This window comes from Carettochelys insculpta, chromosome 2 (assembly GCF_033958435.1).
Source record: "Carettochelys insculpta isolate YL-2023 chromosome 2, ASM3395843v1, whole genome shotgun sequence".
NCBI classification, from domain to species: domain Eukaryota; kingdom Metazoa; phylum Chordata; order Testudines; family Carettochelyidae; genus Carettochelys; species Carettochelys insculpta.
Window position 1 is genome coordinate 105,543,402 of NC_134138.1, and position 25,719 is coordinate 105,569,120.

The 25,719-nt window shown below is 41.1% G+C and overlaps 1 protein-coding gene across 1 annotated transcript in view; it reads right to left on the bottom strand.

Moving 5' to 3' along the window:
• Positions 1 to 23,003, bottom strand: part of CD226 (CD226 molecule) — a 45,484-nt gene extending 22,481 nt beyond the window's left edge. The window contains exons 1-2 of the mRNA XM_074985859.1: positions 22,702 to 23,003; positions 2,242 to 2,589 (exon numbers count right to left, since the gene is read on the bottom strand). Coding sequence (XP_074841960.1) covers positions 2,242 to 2,589; positions 22,702 to 22,981 — 628 coding nt within the window. The 5' untranslated portion in view covers positions 22,982 to 23,003. The remainder of the gene's footprint in view (positions 1 to 2,241; positions 2,590 to 22,701) is intronic.
• Positions 23,004 to 25,719: the final 2,716 nt, after the last annotated feature.

Here is a 25,719-nt window from a genome sequence, read left to right on the forward strand (position 1 = left end):
TCCCCATAATATATTTCCTTACATCTCTTGTATGCCCCCTTATTTTGACCAGAAGTGTATGGCATGATTATTATTTGCAGAAAAAGAGATGTAGAAATGCACATTTAGAAAAGTGGCAATACATACACTGCCATGGTATTTGCTCTCTCATTACCTGAGCATGTCTGTTTCTAGGTCGTCAGCTCTGCAAATAAATCCCAGATGTATTTCTCCTCATCTGCCCAATGCCCCTCTGCTTTCTCTATCTCCAAAATTGTCATATATTTTCTCTGCAGTTGCCAAACATCTTCTCACACTCAGACTCTCCAGAACCACATTTCTAATTTTAACTCTTAATCCCTCTCTCTCCACCACCATTTCTCTATCACTACTTACAATTCAACCATTCTTCCCTGCACCCCTTATCCAGACTCAAAAGCTGAGTCTTCTCTGAGTCGTTCTCCCAACCCTATATCCAATTCTGGCCTGTAGTACAGAACCTATCCAGGTTTTAATACACTTTCAGATCAGCAAGAAATGCTAAGGCATTTAATCCAGGCTGGACTCTGCATTCGCAGTCGAAAGCCAAGTCAAACAAAGTGATCAAATGGATATTGCAAGAGTAGTCATGCCTAGCAAGAATTTTTTTTTTTTTGGCTCATTCAAGACAAGCGCTGAACTAGGCCGTAGTAACTAAATTTCACCTTGGCTGGAGATTTTGTCAGCTTCCCCACACCTCACAGAATGCTAACACAAGAACAGACCAATGGTCTGTCTAGCCCAGTATCCTGTCTTTCACCTGTGGCTGGTGCCAGGTGCTTCAGAGGGAGAGAAAAGCACAGGCAATTTATCGAGTGACATCCCCTGTCATACAGTCCTAACATCTAGCAGTCAGTATTTTAGGGACAACCTAGAACTTGCAGTTACATCCCTGACCACATCCCTGTCCACATATAGCCATAGATGGATCTGTCCTATAGGAATTTGTCTTCCCGTGCCGCCCCCCCCAGCCACTCATGTTTTTGGGCTTCACAATATGCTGTGGCAAACTGGCAATAAGTTCCACAGGTTGACTGCATTATGAGTAGAAGCCCTTGGTTCTTGCATTATGTGAAGGGAAACACTTCCCTATTTCACTTTCTCCACACCAATCATGATTTTATGGATTCAGCATTTTATCATATCCCCCATCAGCCATCTCTTTCCTATGCTGAACAGACCCCATACTTTTTAATATTTTCTCAGGTGGAAGCTGTTCCATACCCCAAATCTTTATTGTTACCCACCCTGTCATCTTTTTTTTAGATGAGATAACCAGAACAGCTCACAAGATTCCAGGTGTTGGTATACAATAGATTTTACTGTGTTTTCTTTTTTTTAAAAAAATTACCTCTGCCTTTTTAATAACTCCTAATATTTTTGCATTTTTAATTGCTGCACCCTGCTAAGCAGATGTTTTCCAAGAAGTATCCACCAAGAGTCTGATTCCTTTCTTCGGTGGTAAGATCCTATCAATTAGATCCCATCGTTTTGTGTGTATAGTTGGGATTTTGTTTTCCAATGAGCATTAATGTGTATAGAAATTACATCCATTCTCCGCTCCCCTCATTCTTTCACTTATTGTGCATTATAACACATTTGAAAAACGAAACAAAATAATTGGGAAAAACGTTTCAATAAGATTTCCTTTAGTTATCATGAAAGGTGCACAGTTTGCAAGTAATATAGCAGTGTGCATATATAATATAGCGGTGCGCGTATATAACATAGCAGTGCGCGTACTTGAGAGGGAGAGGACTTAGCACTCACTGAATTGTATTGTGACATGTTACTGAGCATGAAGAGACTATATGAGAACTGACTAGTGCTTAAAGGAATCCATATAAAAAAACCCTATTTTGAACTTATACTTTTCATGAGGTATCTGCATTGTACAGCTCTGAAACCAGACAGTGAGATCCCAATCCATAGGCCTTTAGTGATGCTAACCACTCTGTCAGCCAGCTGGCTCTGTGTATTCATAGTGGAATACACAGTCACTGACTCCTCTCAGCCAGATATAAAAGTAACCACTGAAGTCAGCCCAGCTTTGCGGAAACCATGGTAAACACTATATTCCACAACTGATGACCAAACCCTAGTTTGAATGTGACGTCTGAAAAGCCACTTAGCAGCTACAAGTATTTATGCGTAGGAGATAATATTCACAGTTCACAAAGTTCCCTTCTGTGAAACCATTAGCCCCTTTGCCTCTCCACTTACCACTAGCGACAATCAAGCTCATCAAAAGGGTGTTGTTTCCACCATTAGTTACAATGTAGTGGCAGCGGTAAATTCCAGAGTCAAAAGCTGTAACATTGTGAAGTACAAGAGTGCTGCTCCCCTGAGTAGGACAGTCGATCTTTGCATGTTCCTGATAATCCGAACCGTAGATTTTCCCTTCTGAGAAGTTACACAGGACTACAGTATCCATTTGGTCCCCTTTGATCCTGTGCCACGTCAGCTGCTGCGCCAAACCTCTAACAATGTAAGGACACCTGAGGGTCACATTTTCCCCTGGCTCAGTGATCATGTGGTTGGTTGGTGGCACATGTGGCACCTTGAAAGAATCTATTTAAAAAACAAAAACAAAAAATATGTTTATAATGGTACAGGTCACATTCTAGATCAATGATCTATTCCAAGAACTACTATTGTCTGCATCTGATGAAGCAGGTCTTTGCCCACGAAAGCTGACGCTCCAAAATATCTGTTAGTCTATAAGGGGCCGCAGGACTTCTTGCTGTTTTGAAGATACAGACTAACTCGGCTACCTTTCCGATACTGGTCTGCAAGTTAATACTCATTAACATGGCCTTCCTTACCTATATGTAAAATATACAGCTGCAAAGGGCACCATGAAATTTAGGGCACCAAACTGCCCCAAATTTCACAGTGTCCTCAGCAGTTGCATCCTGCGTACAGTCTCCAGCAGCCAGCCCACACCTGCAGCCCACACCACATCAGCCCCCTCAGCTGCTTCTCAACCAGCTGTTTCCATCTTCTGGAGGAAGAGGAAACACTGCTGCTTGCTTGCACTGCTCACTACCACCCACACCTGCTGCCCCCAGCTGTCAAATCAGCCAGCCACCCTTTGCTGCTCTTGGCCCCTGCAACTCTGTGCCTGCCCCCACTGCTTCTGCCTTTGCAGCCCTTGTATGCAACCCCTCTGCAGGGTGCAAGTGCCTGGGCAGCATAGGGCATCCAAATTGGTAGGTATGGCCCTGGTTGAGGGTGCCCATATTTCCTTATGCTGAATATGGGACACCTGGTGAAATTTCTCATGTGCTAGTTCAATGGCAATCAATTGTACAAACATTGAAATTAACGTGAAGTTGACTGATTCCCTGTTAAAAGGAAATACTGTGTAGTTGGATTCTTTTTATTTATCTTCTTATTTTAAGCCTTTAGTGTTCATGTGGGGAGGGGTGACTGATTCTCACACACACACACACACACACACACACACACACACTCGTGTCTCTCTCTCTCATACTGGGGGCAGCGTGAGAGATCCATCAATCCAAGCCACATTGCCCAGCTCTCTCTGCCCTCCATCCCTGTTTTGGTCCCTGGGACAAACCTGATGCCTGATACTTGGCACTGTGTGTCTTTCCAAGGCAACACATGAGAGTACATGGGATCACATGCCCAGATTTCTGCCTGAGTTCGCACCAGAATGTGGCCAACAGCAGCCTTTCAGATTGGTGTAGGAGAGAAGGGGTGGGAGCTGCTTCCAGCTGCAGGGAAGAGAAGGCATAACAGACGACTTGGCCTGTGTCTCTGGAGAACTCGTTTCTTCCCCTGCTCCCCGTGTGGCTGGAAGCTATTTGTATCTTCTTGCCCACACAGGGTCAAAAGGCATCTAACATCTCCAGGCTGGTTCTGGCCACTGACATGTACCAGCTGCCTCCTGTCCTAGTGCTACTGCCTAGGCCCTAAGGATGCACTAGGGCCAGGGACTCCAGGTGCTCTAGCAAACCCAACAAGAAAGGTGGCTCAGCAGGGAAGGGTGCCCAATAAAAGTCACATGAAGTAGATCAAAAACCAGCTACCTGATAGGTCTCATAATGTTATAATATGTAAATGGTAAATAACGAAGTGAACAGATAACCAATCCAGAGCAATACGCATTGCTGGAACACAAGCCAACAGCGTGTGTTTTACAGCAGCCTAATTCAAAGGCCTACAGATAGGAGTAAGGAACACAGGCCCAACACAGAAGCTGAGGAGCTCCATCCTGGGAAGCAGTGACTCTGAAGGGAAGGGTGGGGTCCATAGTCACTGATCAGAGCAATAGGTTCATTTCTGATATGATATCAATGATATGGGCAAAGGATTCACATGATCCTAGGATGTCTGAACATAAGAATATCAAGCAGGAGAAGAGCGGTTATATTGAATATATATTCATAGTATTGCAACCACTACCAGAATCACTGTCTCAGGTTCTGGTGCCCACACTTAAGGAAGGATGTTGACAAACTGGAGATAGTTCAAAGAGAAGCCACAAGAAAGATTAAAGGATTGGAAAACATGTCACACTCAAAACCTCAAGAATTCATTTTGCTTATCAAAAAGGAGATTTAATTATATATAGGCCGTGTCTACACTAGCCCCAAACTTCGAAATGGCCACGCAAATGGCCATTTCAAAGTTTACTAATGAAGCGCTGAAATGCATATTCAGTGCTTCATTAGCATGCGGGCGGCAGCGGCACTTCGAAATTGCCGCGGATTGCCGCTGCGCGTCTCGTCCAGACGGGGCTCCTTTTCAAAAGGACCCTGCCTACTTCGAAGTCCCCTTATTCCCATGAGCTGATGGGATAGGCCTGAATAGGCATTTCAGCGCTTCATTAGTAAACTTCGAACCCTGAATAGGCATTTCAGCGCTTCATTAGTAAACTTTGAAATGGCCATTTGCGTGGCCATTTCGAAGTTTGGGGCACGTGTAGACGTAGCCATAAGGTGATGAGAGAAAGTGCGCCCTTTAATGTAACTGGCAAGAGTATAACAAAATCCAATGGCTGTGCACTGAAGATAGACAAAAGCATACTATAAGGTGCAACATTTTAACAAGAAGGGTACTTAATCTTGCCAAGTTGTTCCAAAGGCTATCAAGAGTGATGTTTTTTTTTTTTTCCCCTAAGACACATAATATGTTCAAACAGCAATTAACTCCGAGAAGTCTTCCTAACCTGCACTATGCCAAACTAGATGATACTTTCTGGTTTTTATATATATGACAAATGGTTTTTCTTCATATTATATTCATGGCCCACTAATATACAAGAGTTACCAGCAGTATGCTATTGTGTAATAAGAGACCCTACAGCAGTATAAACACACAGGGCTAGGGCTACACCCTAGCCCATCTCGAAATAACTTATGCTATTTTGAAATTTATTTTTTTATGAACTGCATGCCGTCCACACAGCATTGAGGTTCAAAATAAGTACCTATTTGGAACTTCCCACTCTCTCTCACAAGGAGGGGAAGTGGGAATGAAGTACGACTGAAATAGCAGGGCTGTTTCGAGTGCAGTGTTTGGCTGAAGGGTTTTTGTTTTGGAATGCAAAATTTTCATGAAATAGAAACCTCAGTTTAACCATAGCCGGGAGGATAAAGTATATGTGGTTGTGGGCCTTAAACTTATGACTATATATTTTCAGACTTCTATGCACTAATCTTATGGTCTTCAGAGTTGATATTGCATTAATTTATTGTATCAAAAATAACTGGATACTATTTTCATTGTCTTCCTATCCTCGTCATATTCTTTAAAAAATTGAAATCCAAGACTAGCACTGAAATTCCTTGCCAATGTAGCAGGCTGAACATTTCAGCACAAACATCACCAACCAGTCACAATATATTTAAAAATGCTAATTTGTACTTCCCCCTCCCCCTTTCATTGTATGTATAGGCAACAGTGTCTTGCCCTATCTGCAGTCATTTAGATCTGTGAAAGTGGGTGTAAAATGTTACTATTCTGACATAGCCACATTTACATATTCTGTATAAGTGAGCAGGTATAAAGTAGTGGAGAATCAGTCCTACATATTTCTAATTAAATGGTCACAACACATAGATAAAAAAATACTGCACATTTAGAGATTTTGTTTCATTTATTTAGCTCTTTATCTTGACATGCGTGTTAGCACAGTTCTTCCCTCCTCCTCCTAACAACCTTCCTTTTTTTAAAATATATGTCACTATATACTTTTCTTGCATTCAGGTTGCTTTGTGTATAATGATTGTGTCTGACTCTGAATAATAGTTCCTCCTCCCCCCCACCCCCCCGGGTAATGCTAGAACTAATTCAGGCAGAGCTGTCTTCTGGTCCTTTTTATATTTTGCAGCTGTGGATCCTCCAGCATTATTTGAGGCTATCAGATATGTGAAAGAAGATCTTTATTTCTATCTTGATGGTTTAAGTCTCTAACTACTTTGGGGGGGATGGTGGCCTTTAAAACATAAATGGATATAATTCAATATAAATGAATTGCTGGAGTTTAAGAGGATGAGCAACTAAACTCAAACTACTCAACAGGAAATTAGCAAAACCTAAGGATTCTGGTCCCTGCTCTCAATGTCTGATAACAAAGATGTTCCAGGCTTAAGGTTGAAATGACTTTTAATTTTGAATTTGAAAAAAAAAGTTGGAGTTTAAAAAAATCAAATTCTAAACAAAAGCAGTCTTGATAGAAGAGTTTTTCAGCTTCAGAAAGAATTCAGTACTCCTACTTTTGGTTCCAATTGGACATGAAAGCTTTTCAAAAATTTTGAAAATTCTTGCAGGATGAGAAAAGTGTGTTCTTCCCAGCTCTAACACTTCTCTCTTTCTTTGGACAATCTTAGCTAATTTTTTTCTTCAATGGCAAAGGGTTCAGACATCAGGCTTTCCCCCTCCAAGTTCATTTTTAATCATTATATAGAACTTTATTGGTGCTTATCACTAGTTTCACTAGCTCCAAATTTACAGTCTTACAAACTTAATATTCTATAGTATAATCATTGATTCTGCCAACATGAGCAAGGCATAGCTCAGTGAAAATAAAGAAAATGTAAAAATGATAACATATGTATTCTTGCGGCTTTGCATGGTGCTGTGTCTATTTTGACCAGTTTATTTTTGACTATGGTACGATTTTACTTAGCATGGGGCTGGAAAATTTCACATCTGATTAGAGGCATAATGGGCTCTAATAAATAGCTCTCTTGACTCTCTTCTAGTACCCTGAAATCTGTTTCTAGATTGGTCTCATTTTAATTCTCTGGTGAATGATGATAATGACACTTACCTTTGAAAAGTGCTTTGAGATCCTGTGATGAAAGCTTAATTATTACTATAGCTATGTTCATACAAGCCCTCTCCTGAAGGCTGAAGCTAGGCAGGTGCACATGCTGCCTAGCAACAAGCAATTTGAGTCAATGCATGAGTGCACATGGGTTGCCGTGGAGAGCACTCACCTGAGCTCATCATTGACATTCAGCATCAGGGTGTTCACATTACCTATGGGTAAGTTGCAGGGGCACCACCACGTTACTTCTGCAGATTTTTCAGATCCCTGTAGCTGACAATTTTGCAGCCATTTTCACTCCTACTTACTTATTAACATAAACCAGTACACACCCTGAACTCCAAACACACCCTCCCTTCTCTGTCTGTAATGAGAATATTTTTAATACATTCTTGTTTACCTTTGGCCTAAGCTGGAGTTACCCACAAAAGATTTCAATTTTGGACCTGTGTTGTATAAGCTTTCATTTTATTTTCATTCTATCCAGATGTTAGAGGTTTCCTCCTTCATAAAAATGAAGGAGGTTGCTTCCTATAAGCTAGTTAGTACCAAATACTTTAGTACTAGAGAGAGAAACAAGATAAATCCATACATCACCAGTGGTTTTCACCGCACATTTCATCTCCATTTCCCTCTTCCCATATTAAATTCTCAGTTATATTGCTAAATTGACAAATGAGCCAAAAGGCAAACTCCTCGTTACAGACAGCAGAACGAGGATCAAGGACTATTAAAGAATTTTAACAGGCAAGTGCCTCCCAGTGGACTGGAAGTCTAACCATCTCAGTTTATAATTTCTCCTTACACTTTGCTCTTCTCCTATCTAGATTCTGCCATTAGTCATAAAATGCAGTATATTTTCCAGCAAAACATACTTCTCAGTCTGTTATATGCAGCCTATTACCTATCTTCACAATTTTAAATACCCACAACTGCCTTATGTAATGCTCTCCGAATGCTATCATCTCAACATTTAATTAATCACACTTCTTCTTTAGGGAAAGGGGACAAAAAAATTCCGGATCAACTACAGGTTGAACCTCTCTTGTCTGGCACAATCAGGACCTGACTGGTGCTGGACGAGAGAATTTCCCAGACCACAGAAGGTCAATGTGTTTAACGTATTACTAATACTTTTCTTGCTTACGGGGCTCTTAGAAAACATTTGGGGTAAATTAGAGCTAAACAATAGCACAGAACACTGAGACCCAGGACTGGTGGCTATAAAGAAACTTTATGGGACCATGGGAAATTTGGCCATACCCATAAGTGGTCACCCAGCTAACTAAAATCATGGACAATTATGTATGTTGCTAGATGAGAGTGTCCCAGATTACAGAGTTTCAACCTGTGCTGGGCATTATGGAGGTAATGGTGGATAGTGCAGATATAACATGCTTAGCCCAAGATGAATTCAATGATTGTTGTTGCAGCAATATAAGGCTGTGGAATAATAGCTGGCAAAATAAATAGTTTGTATTATGTACACATATATTGCAAAGAATATAAACTTTGACGGCAGCTTTTGGATTAGGGTTAGGGTTAGGGTTTGTTGTATTACTCCTAGGGGAATGTCTGAGCTAAAAACACTGAAAATGTTGCACACTAGGTTATAAAATTCTGCATATTTTGTCAAATCAAAAAAAAAAAGAAGAAAAAAAACCCCACACCAGTTTCAATTCTTTTGTTAATTTATTTCCAAATCCCTGTCAGCAAGTATTTCTGTCAGAATACAGATAAGAAAGATTATGGGGATATTTATGACCAATACATTCCTTTCTAGGATAATAATGCAGAATTTTGAGTAAAAATTCATTAAAACTAGAATAGATCAACCTTTTCTCCACAATCTTTAGAAGCAGTGCGAAGACTTGGGAACATCACAAGTAATGGAGGGGCCAAGGAAGAGAGAATGAATTGCTGGGAAGGAGCACAGGAGTGAACTTGGAGGGTTGTTGGGTGTAGGTGGGAGAAGTACAAGACAGGTTTTTTGCAAAGAGGGACCATTATGGAGTTGAGGAACCTTCTCCATGCAGACCCTGGGTGACTTCTAGCCTCTTCCATTGTCAGGCACACTGACCCGGTATTCATGTGTCCCTGCACTCCATTTGCCAATCAGCAGACATGGCTGCCCCATTCACACTCAGGTTCCCTTTCTCTCTCCATCCCTATGTGCCCCTGAACCCTTCTCCCATTCAGCTTTTGACTCAGTGTGGTCACCCCCACTAGATTCTGTTCCTTCACCCCAGCCTAGGTCTACTGTGTGATGCCCTCCCCGCTAGCCGGCCTGCCCTGGCCATACCTCCCCACCCCATACTGGTGCCCTGCAGGCAGAGCACTGTAAGAAGGCAGCCTCCACCCTCCTTCTCCCTTTCCAAGGCTGGCTGCTGTAACCCAGGAACCTGCTGCTCTGTCTTCTGGTACCACATCAGCTGCTGGTAAGTGACAAGGTATAACTGAAGCTTCCCTTTGTCTCCCCTTGAGAATCTGTTATTCCGTGGGTGGGGATTTATGGGGAAGAGGAATCTGCATGGAACATCACTGCACTTGGTAGTGACACAGAAGTAATTTACATGGCAAATCAAAACAAAAAAAGCAGTCCAGTAGCACTTTAAAGACTAACAAAATAATTTATTAGGTGATACGCTTTTGTGGGACAGGCCCACTTCTGCAGACCTTAGCCATACCAGAACAGACTCAATATTTAAGGCACAAAGAACGAAAAATAGTAATCAAGGTTGACAAATCAGAATATTATCATCAAGGTGAGCAAATCAGAGAGCAGAGGGGCAGAAGCAGGGTGGTGGGGGGAGTCAAGAATTAGATTAAGACAAGTATGCAAAAGATTATGAGGTGATTGGAATAACAGAGTTGGTGGGATGACTGGTATAACTGAAGCACCGTCATGTAAGGATATAAACTGTTCAGGTAGGGGAGAAAAGGAGGGAGGAGTGGTGCTGTATATAAAAGACAGCAGTGTGATTTCTCAGAGCTCCTGTGTATGGAGGGAGGAAAGCCAGTTGCAAGTTTTTGGGTTAAGCTTAGAGGTGGAAGCAACAGAGATGAGGTTGTGGTTGGTGTCTGCTCTAGACCACCAGATCCGGGAGATGACGTAGACAAGGATTTCTTCAGATAACTGAAGAGAAGCTTCCAAGTCATAGGCCCTGGTTTGCATGGGAGACTTAAATCACCCAGACATTTGTTCGGAGACCAATTCAACAGCACACAGACAATCCAGGAAGTTATAGGAGAATGCTGGGGATAACTTCTTGGTACAAGTCCTGAAGGAACTGTGCACAGTTTGACAGGGAAGAACTAATAGGAGAAATAGAAGTGGGTGGAAACTGGGGTGCAGTGATCACAAGATGGTGGATTTCAGGATCCTGACAAAATGAAGAAAGGTGAACAGTAAAATACAGACGCTTGATTTCAGAAGGGCAGACTTTGATTTCCTCAGAGAGCTGATAGGCAGAATCCCTTGGGAAGCAAATATGAAGGGGAAAAGAATTCAAGAGAACTGGCAGTATTTTAAAGACGCCTTACTGAAGGCACAGGAACCAACCATTCTGATGCACAGTAAGAAAAGCAAATATAGTATGCAACCAGCTTGGTTTACTCAGGAAATCCTTGGTGAGCTTAAACTCAAAAAGGATGCACGTAAGAAGTGGATACTTGGACAGATGGCTAAGGAGGAGTATAAATGTATTGCTGGAGAATGCAGGGGAATAATCAGTGGGGCAAAAGCACAATTGGAAGGGCAGCTAGCAAGGAATGTGAAGGGTTTCTACTGTCGTGTTAACAATAAGAGGGTGGCCAGGGAGGTGTGGGGCCATTACTGGACGAGGGAGGTAACCTGATGACAGATGAGGTGGGATGAGCTGAAGTACTCAGTGCTATTTTTGCCTCTGTCTTTCATGGACAAGGTCAGCTCCCAGACTACTGCATTAGGCAATGCAGTATGAGAAGGAGCCGTGCAGCTCTTGGTGGGGAAAGAATAGGTTAAGGGCTATGTAAAAAAGCTAGACATGCACAAATCCATGGGTCCCGATTTAATGCATCCAAGTGTACTGAGGCAATTGGCAAATATCACTGCAGAAACTTTGGCCATTATCTCTGAAAACTTGTGGAGATCAGGAGAGGTCCCAGATGACTGGAAAAAGGAAAACATAGTGGCCATCTTTAAAAAAAGGAAAGAAAAACAATCCAGGGAACCATAGACTGGTCAGCCTTACCTCAGTACCCTGGAAAATCATGGAGGGGATCCTCAAGGAATCCCTTTTGAAACACTTGGAAGAGGGGGAAGTGATTAAGAGTAGTAAACATGGGTTCACTAAGGGCAAGTCACTCCTGACCAATCTGATTAGCTTCTATGATGAGGTAACTGGCTTTGTGGACGTGGGAAAAATCAATGGGTCTGATATACCTTGACTTTAGCAATTTTTTTCAATATAGTTTCCCACAACATTCTTGCCCATAAGTTAAGGAAGTATGGATTGGATACATACAGTGGAAGGTGGATAGAAAGCTGGCTAAATGGTCAGGCCAGCAGGTAGCAATCAATGGCTCAGTGTCTGGTCACCAGGCAGTTTGAAGTGGAGTGTCCCAGAAATCTGCTCTGGGGCTGGTACTGTTCAACATCTTTATTAATGACCTGGATAAGGGGATGGATTGCACCCTCAGCAAATTTGCAGACACTAAGACAGGGGGTCAGGTATTGGAGGGTATAGACAGGGTCCAGAGCGATCTAGACAAATTGGAGGATTGGGACAAAAGTAATCTGATGAAGTTCATCAAGGACAAGTCCAGAGTCCTAGACTTGGGACAGAAGAATTCCAAGCATTGTTACAGGCTGGGGACCAACTGGTTAAATAGTAGTACAGCAGAAACAGACCTGGGGATTACAGTGAATGAGAGGCTGGATATGGGTCAACAGTGTGCCCTTGAAGCCAAGAAGGCTAAAGGCATATTGGGGTGCATTAGGAGGAGCATTTCCAGCAGATCTAAAGAATTTGTTATTCCCCTTAATCCAGCACTGGTGAGGCCACATCTTGAGTATTGCATCTTGTTCTGAGCCCCCCAGTATAGAAAGAATGTGAATGTATTGGAGCAGGACCAGCAGAGGACAATAAAAATGTTTAGGGGGCTGGAGCACATGACCTATGAGGAGAGGCTGAGGGATCTAGGCTTATTCAGTTGTCAGATGAGAAGAGTGAGGGGTGATTTGATAGCAGCCTTCAACTTCCTGAAGGGGGCACTAATGAGGATGGACAGAGGCTGCTCTCAGTAGTGACCGATGGTAGAACAAGGAGCAATGGTCTCAAGTTGCAGTGAGAGAAATCTAGGTTAGAGAATAGGAAAAATCAGTTTCACCAGCAGGGTGGTGAAGCACTGGAATGTGTTACCTAGAGGTTTTTAAGTCCCAGCTTGACAAAGTCCTGGCTGGGATGACTTAGTGGGGGATTATTCTGTTTTAGACAGGGAGCTGGACTCGATGACCTCCTGAGATCCCTTCCAGCCCTAGGATCCTGTGATTCTAACATCCCATTTTCTTCCTCCAAATCTTTCATGTGCCATTACCCCTAACAGAGGGGGTTCTATAAAAACAGTTTTAAAAAGTGGAATTCATACATAAAGAAACTAGATGACCTTTTATCATCTAAGTAATTTTGTCACTCCTTTCTCTTGTTACAATTGTAATTTCTTGTCTACCTAGATACTGAGAAAACTTCAGGGCTGAAAAATGTTCACGTTTAATGGCAATTTCTCTACCCTCTGTACTCTCAATTTCTCTGCCTTACCTTCATTCAAAGTTAACCTGTAGTAGACAGTCCCGTGCCAGAAGACAAGAAGCAAAAATGAACCCTTTAATAACCAGCTATCCTTAGCAGCTGCCTAGGAAGGGCAGACTTGCTTGTTCAGAGTCTCTGTCAACCATGTGCTTGTCACCGTACAAAACACAAAGACAAGCCTTGTCCTTGGGAGCTCACAGCTAAGAGAGTGTTAAGGAGGATAATCTCTTGCTTCTAGCTACTGTAAATGACCGATAAGTTTTCCACTAGAAATCTACAAACCTCTGTACTGAGAGACAGATAAGCTGAAAAAAGGAGTTATTTGAAGCGAATAATGACATGGAAAAGAACACGTGCGACATAGTGCTTTGCACAAACAGTAATTCAGAAGGTAGCACCCCCGTGTCAGTATGTAATTGCAGTAGCTAAGAACATAACAATTGTTCTTTCTCCGTGCAATCACACAGCAGCACCGATCACACTGTTTAAAAGGTGATGATATTCACTATGACATCTGGAATTGAAACACTATTAATAAATTCCCTTTCATGTTCAGTATCATTCAGGAAACCCTTGAGGCTGGACCCTCCTCTCACTTTGCACCAGGGCTTGTGGAGGCTGCTGTTCCCACTGCCCGTATAGCTCTGTCTTACTAGATTGTTTGTGAAAAGAGCAAACCACACGACAAAAGGCCAGCAGGTCTTGAAACGAGCCTGACCACTAAAGACACTTTGGCTACCACCATGCCAATGGACAACTCTTTTTCCCACCCCTTACCCCTGCCCCTTGGCCAGGAAGCTGTGCCACAATTGTTCCTTTTTCCATCATCTCCAGGCAGAACTATTTTAACTCACTTATCTGAGTTTAAAATCAATCATTACAAAAAGGCTGAAGTGGCTATGCCTCTCAGCAGCTCATATTGTTCATTACAAAGTCTGACACAGGCATTGAGCACCTGTGCTTGCTGAGTGACAGAGGTCCTCAGGACTGTTTCCAAAAGAATTACAAGGCTTTGTCCTAATCTACAAAAGACTTGTTGCATTGTCTGGAACCTATTAAAGCATCACCGCAACAAATGCCTTGCTCTCCACAGGGATAATGCATCACTGAGAACAGAACATTCTTGGTGCTTGCTATCAGCAGAGATCACGCTGAGCCCAAACCAGATAGCATTCAGAGCAGATGGTAGAACCTACTCTTTCAGTAACTTCTTCCCACAAAAATAAATGCCCTTACAATATATAGTCAAGTACATAAATCCATGCTGCTTTGCCTATCGGATTAGAAAGAAAGAAAATATTTTTTCTGGGTTCTTGCACTATTTTGTATACTATGACTGATAAGAACAATACAAAAGTACCTTGGTGTGTATGAACATGGGTAGACTAAAGGGAAGATTCAACCTGTTAACGTGTTCAGGCAAACAACTGTTTGAGAAAAGGAGTATGACAACGGACATGTCCTCGTATGCCTGTGCAACACAAGAAGCAAGATGTTGATATTGCCATTTCTCAAGAAGAGATGCATAAGAAGATGTCTGCAGTTGTGTAGGTGAGCCAAATGTAGGAGTTTTGTGGTTTCAACACTAGTTTGTTGCGTTCCAGATGACAGAATGGAAGTAGGTACCTCATACTTCTGTGTGGAAGATGCCGAGTGTAGGCACTGACTATATCAGAACTTTGAGTGGTGAGTGGGCAAGGGTACAGTGACACACAAACGGCTTTTTGTGGCATCTCAACTGTATTTTCCATACTTTCAGATGTTTGAATTTATTGATTCTCTTCAGTTTATTGTTGCCTTAGAATTTCCTGTCTTTATTTTGTTTTGTTTTTTTATTCGAGCGATACAAGTTTGTCTTTCCTGTTAGTACTGACAGGTGCTTACCATCTAAACTTTACCTGAATTAAGTCTTTTGAATCAGGATTTTGATACATTTATTTTTATTATTTATTTTACGGTGCTTTGCAAAAATTAGTCTGACACTGAGTTACATTTTACAAGTGCAAATATGCCAAACTTCATATTCTTTATCAGCATACCTACAGATTTCAGGAACTCCAGCCATCAATCATAGACATAGCTGTGGTCAAAATGCAGTCTCTCTCCCAGTCAAATTCAGCAGCATTTGCAGAATACAAACTTCAATTTAGGATGGGTTGGGACAGCTTCTAGCCATTACAACCCTAAAGAAAACCTCAACAGGGTGCCTGTGTACAGTGCTGAGCGTGAAAGCTTGAAACAATAGCTATGTGGGACATGCAAACTCCCTACATTCAGCTCACTTTCTGGCATCTTAATTCATCTGCAGAAGAGAGCCTTCTCTGTATCTTTTTTTGTTTGTTTGTTTTTAATTTTATGGCAGTAGGAAGTGATTGTTCTCCACCTAAGATAGGACTACAACTAAAAAGTCTTTAAAGAACTTTTCTAAACTACTTGGTGTACTCCCAGACCACAGCAAGACACAAGTTCACAAAAATGACACAGAGATGACAAACAGAGAGGAAACGTGTTCCTGGGAGGATGCTAGAGTTTTCAAATGCCCTGCATAATCAAATAAAGACAGAATGTGCCATCAGGATCTCTATAGTAATATTCTAGATGTTCGCTCTATTTTGTCCCATTGAGAAATGCTTTACTAAATGGTCAAATAACACACTTTGCATTTACACTAAAAATGCTTCTAGTTATATTTGGTGCTTATTCCTTCCAACAAAAAGAAGTGAAGTGAAGTGAATGAACGTGGATAATCAATGAATTAGCTATTATTGCCATGTTTACCCAATGACAAACCTCAGGTGTCCTTCCTTATACCTTGCATAATCATTTATACCAGTACAAAGTGGGTGCAAAATACTACCAAATCAGAATGTACTCACTTTGTACCCCAAATGTACACCATTTTGTACTCACTGTTTGGGTGCTAAAGCTCTATCTAAGGTGCAAGGTACAGGAGAATCCAGCAGAAGTCCTCTATGGAGTACAAGAGAGCTCACTGAAAAAATAAGGACTTTAGCTCCTTCACAAAAAACATAAGGCTTTGATAGTTGTTTTCATTTTAGGTCAGGTAGAGCTGGGACTTCAACCAGAGTCTCCCACATCATAGGTACACAGACCAGGAAGGGGCTTCCCAGATCCTCTGTTCCAGTCCCACTGCTATCATGATCAACCCCATCATGTCTTCTCATTCATAAAATGTATCAAGAGCCATCCTCAAATTAGCAAGGTTGTTTGCCCCAACTAACACTATTAGGAGGTAGTTCTAGAACCTTCTGCTTCTCAGGGTTAGACACTTTCTTCTATTTTTCATCCTAAAGAGACTCATTGAGCAAACACTGTTCTTTAGGATGTCCTACAGCTCCCACCCCAATATATTTATAGAAAGCAAAATCATCCCCTTCTCAGCTTTAGTTTTACTAAACAAGACAAGCTCAGACTCAGCATTCTCCTGATTATCCTAGTGTAATTTTTCTCTGTACCAGTTCCTATTTGCATTTCTCTTTCTTGAACGTGGGTGACCAGACCCAGACAATATTCCAGGTGAGATCATACCAGTACAAAGTTATTACTACTTCCCTCTCCCTGCTTGAAGTATCTCACCTCACATCTGCCTTTTTGACAGCTATATAAGTTGGTGACTCCATATTATTTTCCTACAACTAACTCTTCCCTAATGTCCTCTCTACTTACTAAAACCAAGTTAAAACAATATTACCATCACATTCCAAGGGGGTACCCCAAGGCCAACTAGCTTCCAGCTGTTCTAAGGTAAGTCTTTCCCTCCTCCCTCTCCACCCCATTCTCATACCACCCGATCCTGGATATGAGAAACCTTCCTGGTCATCTTTTTTTTAATGTGGGGCAAACTGATAAACTTCCAGGAAAGTTTCAATGAATTAGCAATTTCCAACAAAACCCATTTTCTCTAAAAATTCCCAACTGGCTCCAACAATAATGATGCAGATAGTGGCTAGCAAAGGAATCCAGATTCAATATGGTTAGTGAAATGCTAGCTCAGTGATAGCTTAATAGTTTTCCCCCAGTATTCAAAAAATAGCTTAGGCTACATGTGATCCTATTTATGCCTACCGTTTCTGCAGGACACTTTTTTCCTCACTCTAATCAAGCTGGAAATTAAGTAAAGCACTAAAATGGCTGAGAATTGTACACAAAGAATGATCCAAGACACTTAGGGCATATCTGTATATAGAAGTTGTGCAAGTTTGAGTTCAAAATCTGATTTAGATAAATTAGTTAAAAATCAAAAGTGTGTGGACACATCTACATTTTTAAAAAACTAGTTATATCTTGTTCATGTAAATTTACTATTGCAAGAGGGGATATGCACCATTTTACACTGATATAAGTGCTCCCACATAAAAAGAGATTAAATAAAATTACTATAAAAATCACACCTTTAGTTTAACTGATGCAACCTTGCATCCAGAGCATGCTTAGCAAAATGATAGAAAATAGAGCTGGCTGCTTTGCAAGAGAAACACGGATTTCAAATTTTGGGTTGGGGGATAAATCTTTACATGTCTTTCAGTTATTTCATAAAGATGTAGCTTGTTGGAAAATCCCAGATCAGACATCACCAACAAATAAAAGAAATGAGGTTCATTAAGTCTGCCCACAATTTATAAAATAACTTTGAAATAATCCACTAAATAAAGAAACCAGCCCTTTTGGAAAATTAATGTCAATTAAAAGTAAAGTAACATTTTTTTTGTTAAAATGTGTAACTCATGGAATTTACCCAAAAGCAAAACAGAGGGAATTATAAAACTTAGCTCTTGTGTCATACTTTAGATCTACAGATCCCAAAGCACTACATAAATTGTCAAATGTGACTCTCTCATTATTAAAAGGCAGGAAAACAAACACTGCGATGTAAAACAGAGGAGGGAATTGATTTTCCCAAATTATGTCCAGTTGGTCAGTAGCAGAGCTGCGAAAAAATACTCAGGTCTCCTGAATTATAGTTTAGTGCCCTACCTGCTAGATCATCCTGCCTGCATTGACTCTGATGATAAGGAATAATCCCAGCTCCATGGAGATCAATAGAAGCATTGCCACTGACTTCAAAGAGCAGAATTTCACTTAGAGAATGAAAAATACTGTACTGATTAAGGTGTCAATAAAGTTAGACAGAATTGACAAAGTGTTCTATAATGTTGCTGGGATAATTAAAAATGAGACATTAAAAAGTTTTTAAGTGTTATAATGCACATGGTAGAATAAAGTTGTAAGGCAGTGTCCCTGAGGATAAGGCAATTCACTAGATTAAACCATATACCTTTAGGGAAGCAAATAATTCACTTTTTCTTGTCTCCAGGCTTAAGTTTTCAAAATGAAAAAAAAAAGTCATTTCTACATGACATTTATTCTTTCTTGGCAGAATAAAGGGAACCTCTGAAGATTTTTTTCCAAGTGCTAAAATCAGAGGGGAAAATCTCTAAGACTGAGCATACAGAACCCCATAGTATCATTTTTAGATTACTTCCTCTGACAACAGCTGCAGCTTGACTGGGATTTATAGTATTCTGAAATATGAGAAGGGGATGCCACCTGCAGCTATTACTCAGTGGACTAATTCCCCCTAGGGAAACTGAAATAATGAGGAAGCCTCGTTTCTTTGGGAATTTTAAATTAGACTGGCCAAGGCACTCAAAAATACAGGGCTGGGCAAAATGCTGAAATAGAGTGCGGAGAAAAGGATACTTAGGTCTCTTCACAGCTAATGTTTTAGAGTTTATGGGAAATCACTGTCAAGAAAGAGTAGACTTGCTTAGAGTTCAGATTGGGATGCGTCAGAAAGGGTCACCGACCTTCTTCCTTTTTTCAGACAGCCATTTGGTTCTTTGCTTTGTTGTTTTAAAAGTAAATTTTGAACTCTCATGGCTATGAAGTGGAAACTAGATATGCTATGTGGGATCACCCCTTGAGGGCTCACATATCTCACAAGAGAACCAAGCCTCCTTAATGAATATCCATCTACCTTCCCCCCCCGCCCAAAGAGCAATAAGGACCTAACCTGGTCAGCAGTATAAGCCTGGGGCCAGATGGTTTTCTCTCTTTTGCTAACTTCTGGTCCTCCCTTGGCTGCAGGCTCAGGAAGACAACACTGTATCCATTAAGGTTTTCAAACTTTTTGTTGTTGTTGTTGTGGGGGGCGGGGTGCACAGAGAAGAAAGGGCAACCAAAGCCCTTGGAATCATTTTTTCCAAGTGAAAACATATTCTGACATCACACAGCTCATGGAGCCAGTCTCTTGGGCACGCTACAATTTTTTGTTTATGCTTTAATGTTGCCCTATCCAAGGTATATTTGAATACTACTGAGAGGGAGCCAAGCCAAGGTACCTGTGACCATACTTTGAACATCTTATTGTAAGTGGCATCTAAAGTAGCGGGAGCCTATTCATAGATTCCAAGGCCAGAAGGGTCTGAGCATCCAGTCATGACCCCTGATAAGTTGCTCCAGTCACCCACAGTGTTAGAAATGTGAACAGTATTTCCAGTCTGACTTCAACTGTCAGATGTTGGATTGTGCTACCTCTGCCATTGCTAGATGGAAGAGTTCACTGACAAATATCAGTTCCCCACACATAGGTACTTACAGACTGTAATTAGTCCCCCATTAACTGTTTTTTTTTTCTCCCCTAGGTCAGATCCTGGGCACCGTGATATTTAAATGCAACTTCCTACATTCACTGATTCCATGCCTCACCATCACGAACTGAAATCTCTCCATGACCTACTTGGTTCTTGTTTTGGTTTTAGGGCATGGTAGCTATTTTAAGCCTTACTGGCTGTCCCCAGTGCTTATGGACAGGCTCTTCTTTGTAACTTTTTACCTCTGACTCTTGGGACACATCTACATGGCCCAGGTCAGTAGAGAGGCCGGCAGACCCTTCTGCTGACAGTGAAATATTGCATGGCTATACTAATTAGCCATGTGACTATGCAAATGGGAAGCCACTTGCAATTTCCAGAAACCTGCTTAGCATAGCTCTGCCAGCAGCAGAGCTGATAACCCAGGCCATGTAGACATGGCCTTGTAGTCTTTAGTCTCAGGGTGTAAGCCTCAACTAGACCTCTGCTTAGTTTTGATTTTTAATTTGTTAGTGATGATGGGTCAAACAGTGTGTGGAATGCAAGAAGAGGATATTAATATTAGCCAGTGACCCACTGGTCTTTCTATAAGTGGCACTGGTAGCCAAAGTGGTAGGGTCAGGTTTACATACCTGTGCCTCACAAGTTGCTCAGTGAACAACTGTTTGCTTGATGTATTCATATTCACACTGCATCAAAGGGAAGAGTAAAGACCACAAACGTTCCTTCCACTGTTCTGGGGTTTCCATTACAATTCTCTTTAAACTTCCTGCGTTTAAATATATTTAAAATAATATAACTTGGAAATATCAAAATGTACCAGTCCAACATTATTGAAAACTACTTTTAAAATTACAAGAATATAGTATTTTTAGGGGGACCTAACTGTTTTAGCCTTTAGAAGCAACCTGTGGGATGAGTCATCTGAACTATATTAGAAGTTCAGCAGCTTTACGTAAAGATTTTCAAAAGCTCAAATTAGCATATGGTGCCTTACTGCCTTTGGAAATCTTCCTTCTTATCCTTCAAGCAAAGAAGAGTTTCCTTTTCCCCCTAAAACCTTTTAAGGTGATGTTTTGGTCTCTTTAGAAGAACAGTAAAGACCTCAAATTTAACAAGAGGCATAGAACAATAAAGCAGGCACTCAGGGATGTCACTGAAGGAAACCACTGGTGAAGGTAAGTTATGGAGATCCAGCCTGGATTTAGTGGTGACTGCCTGTTACAGGTGCTGCTAATGAAGCCTGCCTTGCTGTAAGCAGACTCGTAACACTATCCCCGTACTTGTTTCAGGGGAAAAAATACATGCTCCCCCTCAGTTGGTAGAACACTTGATGCCTAAGTAATGTGTATGTCATTTCCCCCAGAGTTTCTTCTCTAGCTAAAACATCTTTTGGGGCAAGGGAGAAAGACAGAATTAGTGAGTTTTTTAAAAAGTGCTGGAAAGTCAGGAAAATAGCTGGGCAGAAACATCTTCTCATTTCCTGTGTCTGTCCACTACGCTGACAGAGAAGTTTTCACTGTTGAGGGAGCTAAGATAGATACGGATGAACAACCTGGATTCCGGCTCAGCAAAATTGTCACCTTAAACCCAAGTGCAAATCCTTCATTTCTGGAGAGAAGATGAGAGGCAGAGAGAACACAGATTGGATTTTCGTTCCCAGGCTGAGCCTGGCAGCCAGAAAAACATCTTATCTCCTATTTGACCTGGAATTAATTTGAAAGAATATTCACCATGGGAAAATATGGATCCCTTAAATATCATTTTTATACAGCCAACAATACAACTGCAACAAGTGAAGGGCAGAGAACAGCGAGCAGGACAGGAAGATGGAATTAAAAGAGAAGTGTCCTGTTAGCAACTGTTGGACTTGCAACTATTAGAGGCTAAAATATCCTTACAGCTCACTGGAGCCTGAAAGGGAAATATGAAGAAAAGGAGGTATGCATAGCCAATTTCACTGCAATAACCCTAGCAATCTGGAACAGGACGCAGTCTTTCACTGGTCAGCAGCTCAAACATAGCTCATGCTGAATAGTCACCAAAACGTACTATTTGCTGAAGGCTGTTCAGCAGCCTGCCCAAAATTAATTTGTGGTTGCAATCCGTCCAGCTTCTAGCAGATAAATGTTCACATCATAATTGCTACTAATCAATGTCACTGCTGGTAGCCTTGACAGAAGGGGAAAACAACTACCTCCAGGGGGCAGCAAAAGAAGGACTCTCCAGCTCTCCTCACCCCAGGTGCAACAGGAAAGAACAAACAGGAATAGTCAGCAACTACTGGGAGAGGTGAAGCCACGTATCCTTTCCCTCACCTGTACAAACTTCTATTAAAAGGGCTGTGACTTCCTCCCATCTCCCCCTTTAAAATCACTCATTTGTTTTGGGCGGGGGGGAAGAGTTATTGGCTTGGTTTTCACCCTTTCCTCGGTCTCTCTTCTTTAGTCACATCATCATCATGTTCCTGCTAATCACTCTCTCATTCTGTTTCTGCAGAGCTAAAAAGGAATTAACCCTTCTCTGGACTGGGCTGATGTGCAGGTCCTGTTGACCCAAAAGCAGGTACCAGAATAGTACCATCTACAATGCTGACAAGGGCCTCATTTCATACATGTGGTGAGGTTGCAATGTCATGAGATTATTTCCTAGTGGAAATGGGTTGCTGATGGGGCAATGTGCAATATTCTCTAAAACCCTCTCATTGCAACATATTTGTATTACTGCTGTGATGTTTTCCCCCCAAGAAGCCAGCTCTTCTCTGCTGTGATATAGGTCGATTACTCCAATTTGGACCCCGGTAATGTAATTACCTTCTAAAACTGTATCAACAATCTCCATTTCCACATAGTACAGTAACTGGATCATCCCCCAAGTTCTGTTACCAAAAAGAAGAGCCCAGATCTTTCCTAAGTTTGCATATATTTTCATTTTTCTATTGACCAGCAATTTATAAAATGGGAAAGTTTTCATTTACCTGACTGAATAACCTGTATCACCTTTTCCCAGATTCCATCTGGGAAAGTTATGGAGCAGGAATAAAAGCCCACATCTGCTTCAGTGGTCTTGAGGAAGTTTAGTGACTTGTCTTTTGAAGAAACCTTTATAAAGCGAACTCTGTCTTTATATTTCTCTTCAATATGCACACCGTACATTGGGTGAAAGACAGCAATGGGTTCTTTGCCAGTGATAATATTCTTAACCCAGGACATCTGGGTTATGTTGGCTGTCTTTGGACATATGCATTCCAGAGTCATGTTACTGGTGAGCTTTACAGTTGCATCCACATATCTTCCTTCCACTGTGTCTGAAAAACACACACATGCACAGCCTTAGCATGAACCATATTAAACTTCGCAACTACAATGAGCTAGCTAACATTTTAGGATCAAGCAAAATATCTAGATGTTGAAAAGCCTAGTAGCACAAGAAGAAGCCCATAGACAATTTATGAATGTTATAACTTATATTTGTTAGGGTTTTATGTTTTTTTTTAACTGAATGACTTAAAAATATCTGAGCCACACAGAAATACTAATGAATTCTGATTACGTATGACATGGAAGGAAAAAAAAAAGAGCACATTAGTTAAAGCAAAATAAAGCCATCTTACTTTCATAGAACTGGAGAACAATAAGAAGACAGGCAAGATAATCCATCTCTGTTTACGCTGCTATAGATAACTACGTGATTCAGTTTTATTCAGGCTCCTTTCACAATATGCTATTTCCTAATCAACTATTGTCTCTGAAGCTTTCACTTTTGAAATGAGACATGTGACAGGAAAAAAAAAAAGTGCTTTTACTTTCCCATAAACAATAGCCCCATCTATAGGTAATCAGGCTCACAGTATAGTTCAGCTGTTCACATCAGATGCACTAAATGTGTCAAAATTCACTGAAAGAGAAGCTCCCAATCCAAAGAGAACTTTGAAAATATGAGTGATTATGACTGGGTGATATAGGGTAGTTGCTCCCAATCTTACCAGACTGCTGCGCCTCTTTCAGGAGTCTGGTTTCCCAAGTTACATCTCACTTTAGAACTACCTGCTTACAAAAATCAATATAAAAATACAAAACAAAAAAAAATCCACAGCACATTATTACTGAAATATTGCTTACTTTCTCAAAATATGATAAAAACTGGAATATAAATATTGTGCTTAGATTTCAGTGCATAGACTATAAAGCAGTACAAACAAGTCATTGTCTGTATGAAATTTTAGTTTGTGTTGACTTCAGTAAATGCTTTTTATGCAGCTTGTTGTAAAGCAAGAAAATGTCTAGATGAGCAGATGTAGCCCTTGGGAGATTTCTGCACACCCCCAGGGGTTTGCACACCCTGTGTGAGAGCCACTAATGATGAGCTTTGCACTTCTTCAGATCTGGAAATAGTGCTGAAAATGGGCTATAGCTAGCAAGTGGCCTCCACACAGTCTGATACTGCACAGAGCAATGTCATATAAGACACTAAATGGAATTGGAGATCTGGGTTGGAATTTGTTCTGTTGTCATTACAAAGTCTTCCCTCTTAGGTTAAAGTCTAATTTAGATCCATCTTGGTATAGAGCAAACCAGAGTTTCAGAGACCATAGCTGTGAGTCTTGTTTTTGGAGGTGGATTAATTTGGTGAGTAGTTATTTGCTGCCTGTTAATGAAGCGTTGGATCCAATAGTGAACGTCATTTGTCAGATAAACTCATGACCAAGTGAGCAAGAAAAGCAAATACGACCTTTTGTTCTAAGTACAGCTCTACACTTACTGTTGTGATGTCCAGCAATAGAACAGTGGTTGTGATGAACAATAGATGCGCAGTGTTTTCTTTTGTACTGGAAGCCACAAGGGATTTCCTTTGTTTTAAGTAAAAGCTTATAATGGTGGTGGGGAACAAAAAAAGATTTGTAGTCTGGAAAGATAAGTACATGTATCATGGACCATCAGGGAGGTTGAGGTCTTCTTGGACAATCAGCTTCAGGAAGCTTCAAAACTGCAAATTCAAAAGAGAAACTGGCCATCAAGGAACTAGAGAGTAGGGAAACTAGAGAAGAGGTTTGGTAGTTCATAACTATCAGAGGCAAAAGGGCCAGGTGGCTTTCTACATGTCTGGAGGCAAACGAAAGATGGGCAGGCTATTACCAAGAAAGAGAAGAGCCCCAGGAGAGATTTTGTCATGTTCTTGGAGTTGAAACCTGTATGGGACATGCCATGGATGACACTTCAGTGAAACTTACACAATAATCAAAGAGATCTCCAACCACCAAGGAAGACAGACTATCTTTGTTGGAAATGTGATATTAAGAATGCACAGAACATTCTGGAAGGGACAATTGGACAAACAGGATGATGTGTTGACTTCCCAGAACCAAGACATGAGATTTAACTAAGACTGGATAAGTTTTCTGAAGTTGGGAAACATTCTAATGATGGCACATTTTAGCACTAATGACACTTTCACAGATTATAGTCAACTTCAGGGAATTTGGATGGGTGCTAAAGGAGAAAAATACTCTCCTTGGAAACACTTACTATGTTCACAGTGAAGGAAGACAGAAAGAATATTTTGGAAGTGAAACACTGTCTATGTAAGTGGTGTCAGATGCCAGATTTTAGTTTTGTCCGGCTAGCATGAGTGGAAAAATACTTTGCTGGGACCCCTTCTGCCTATATCTCTCACCAGAACACCTTGTTGGGCCCCTTTCTCCCTTATCTCCCTCACAATACCCAGAGAAGGGCAGGAAGGGCCTTGAAGTGCGGAGGGAGAAATAGCTGCCTTAGCAAATACTTTCCAGGAAGAGGCCCTGCATGTGGAAAGCAACTGTTAGTGCTGTATGCTGTTAATGGCTTTTAATGACTTGTGCTTTAAATCTTCTAGATAACTCCCCCAGAGGCCCCAGTGGAGACATCGCCACATTCTCTATCCTATCTTGACACAAACTGGCCATTGTATAACTGTTTTGGTTAACATGTAGAGGAAGCCACCTGTACTAGAGATAAGC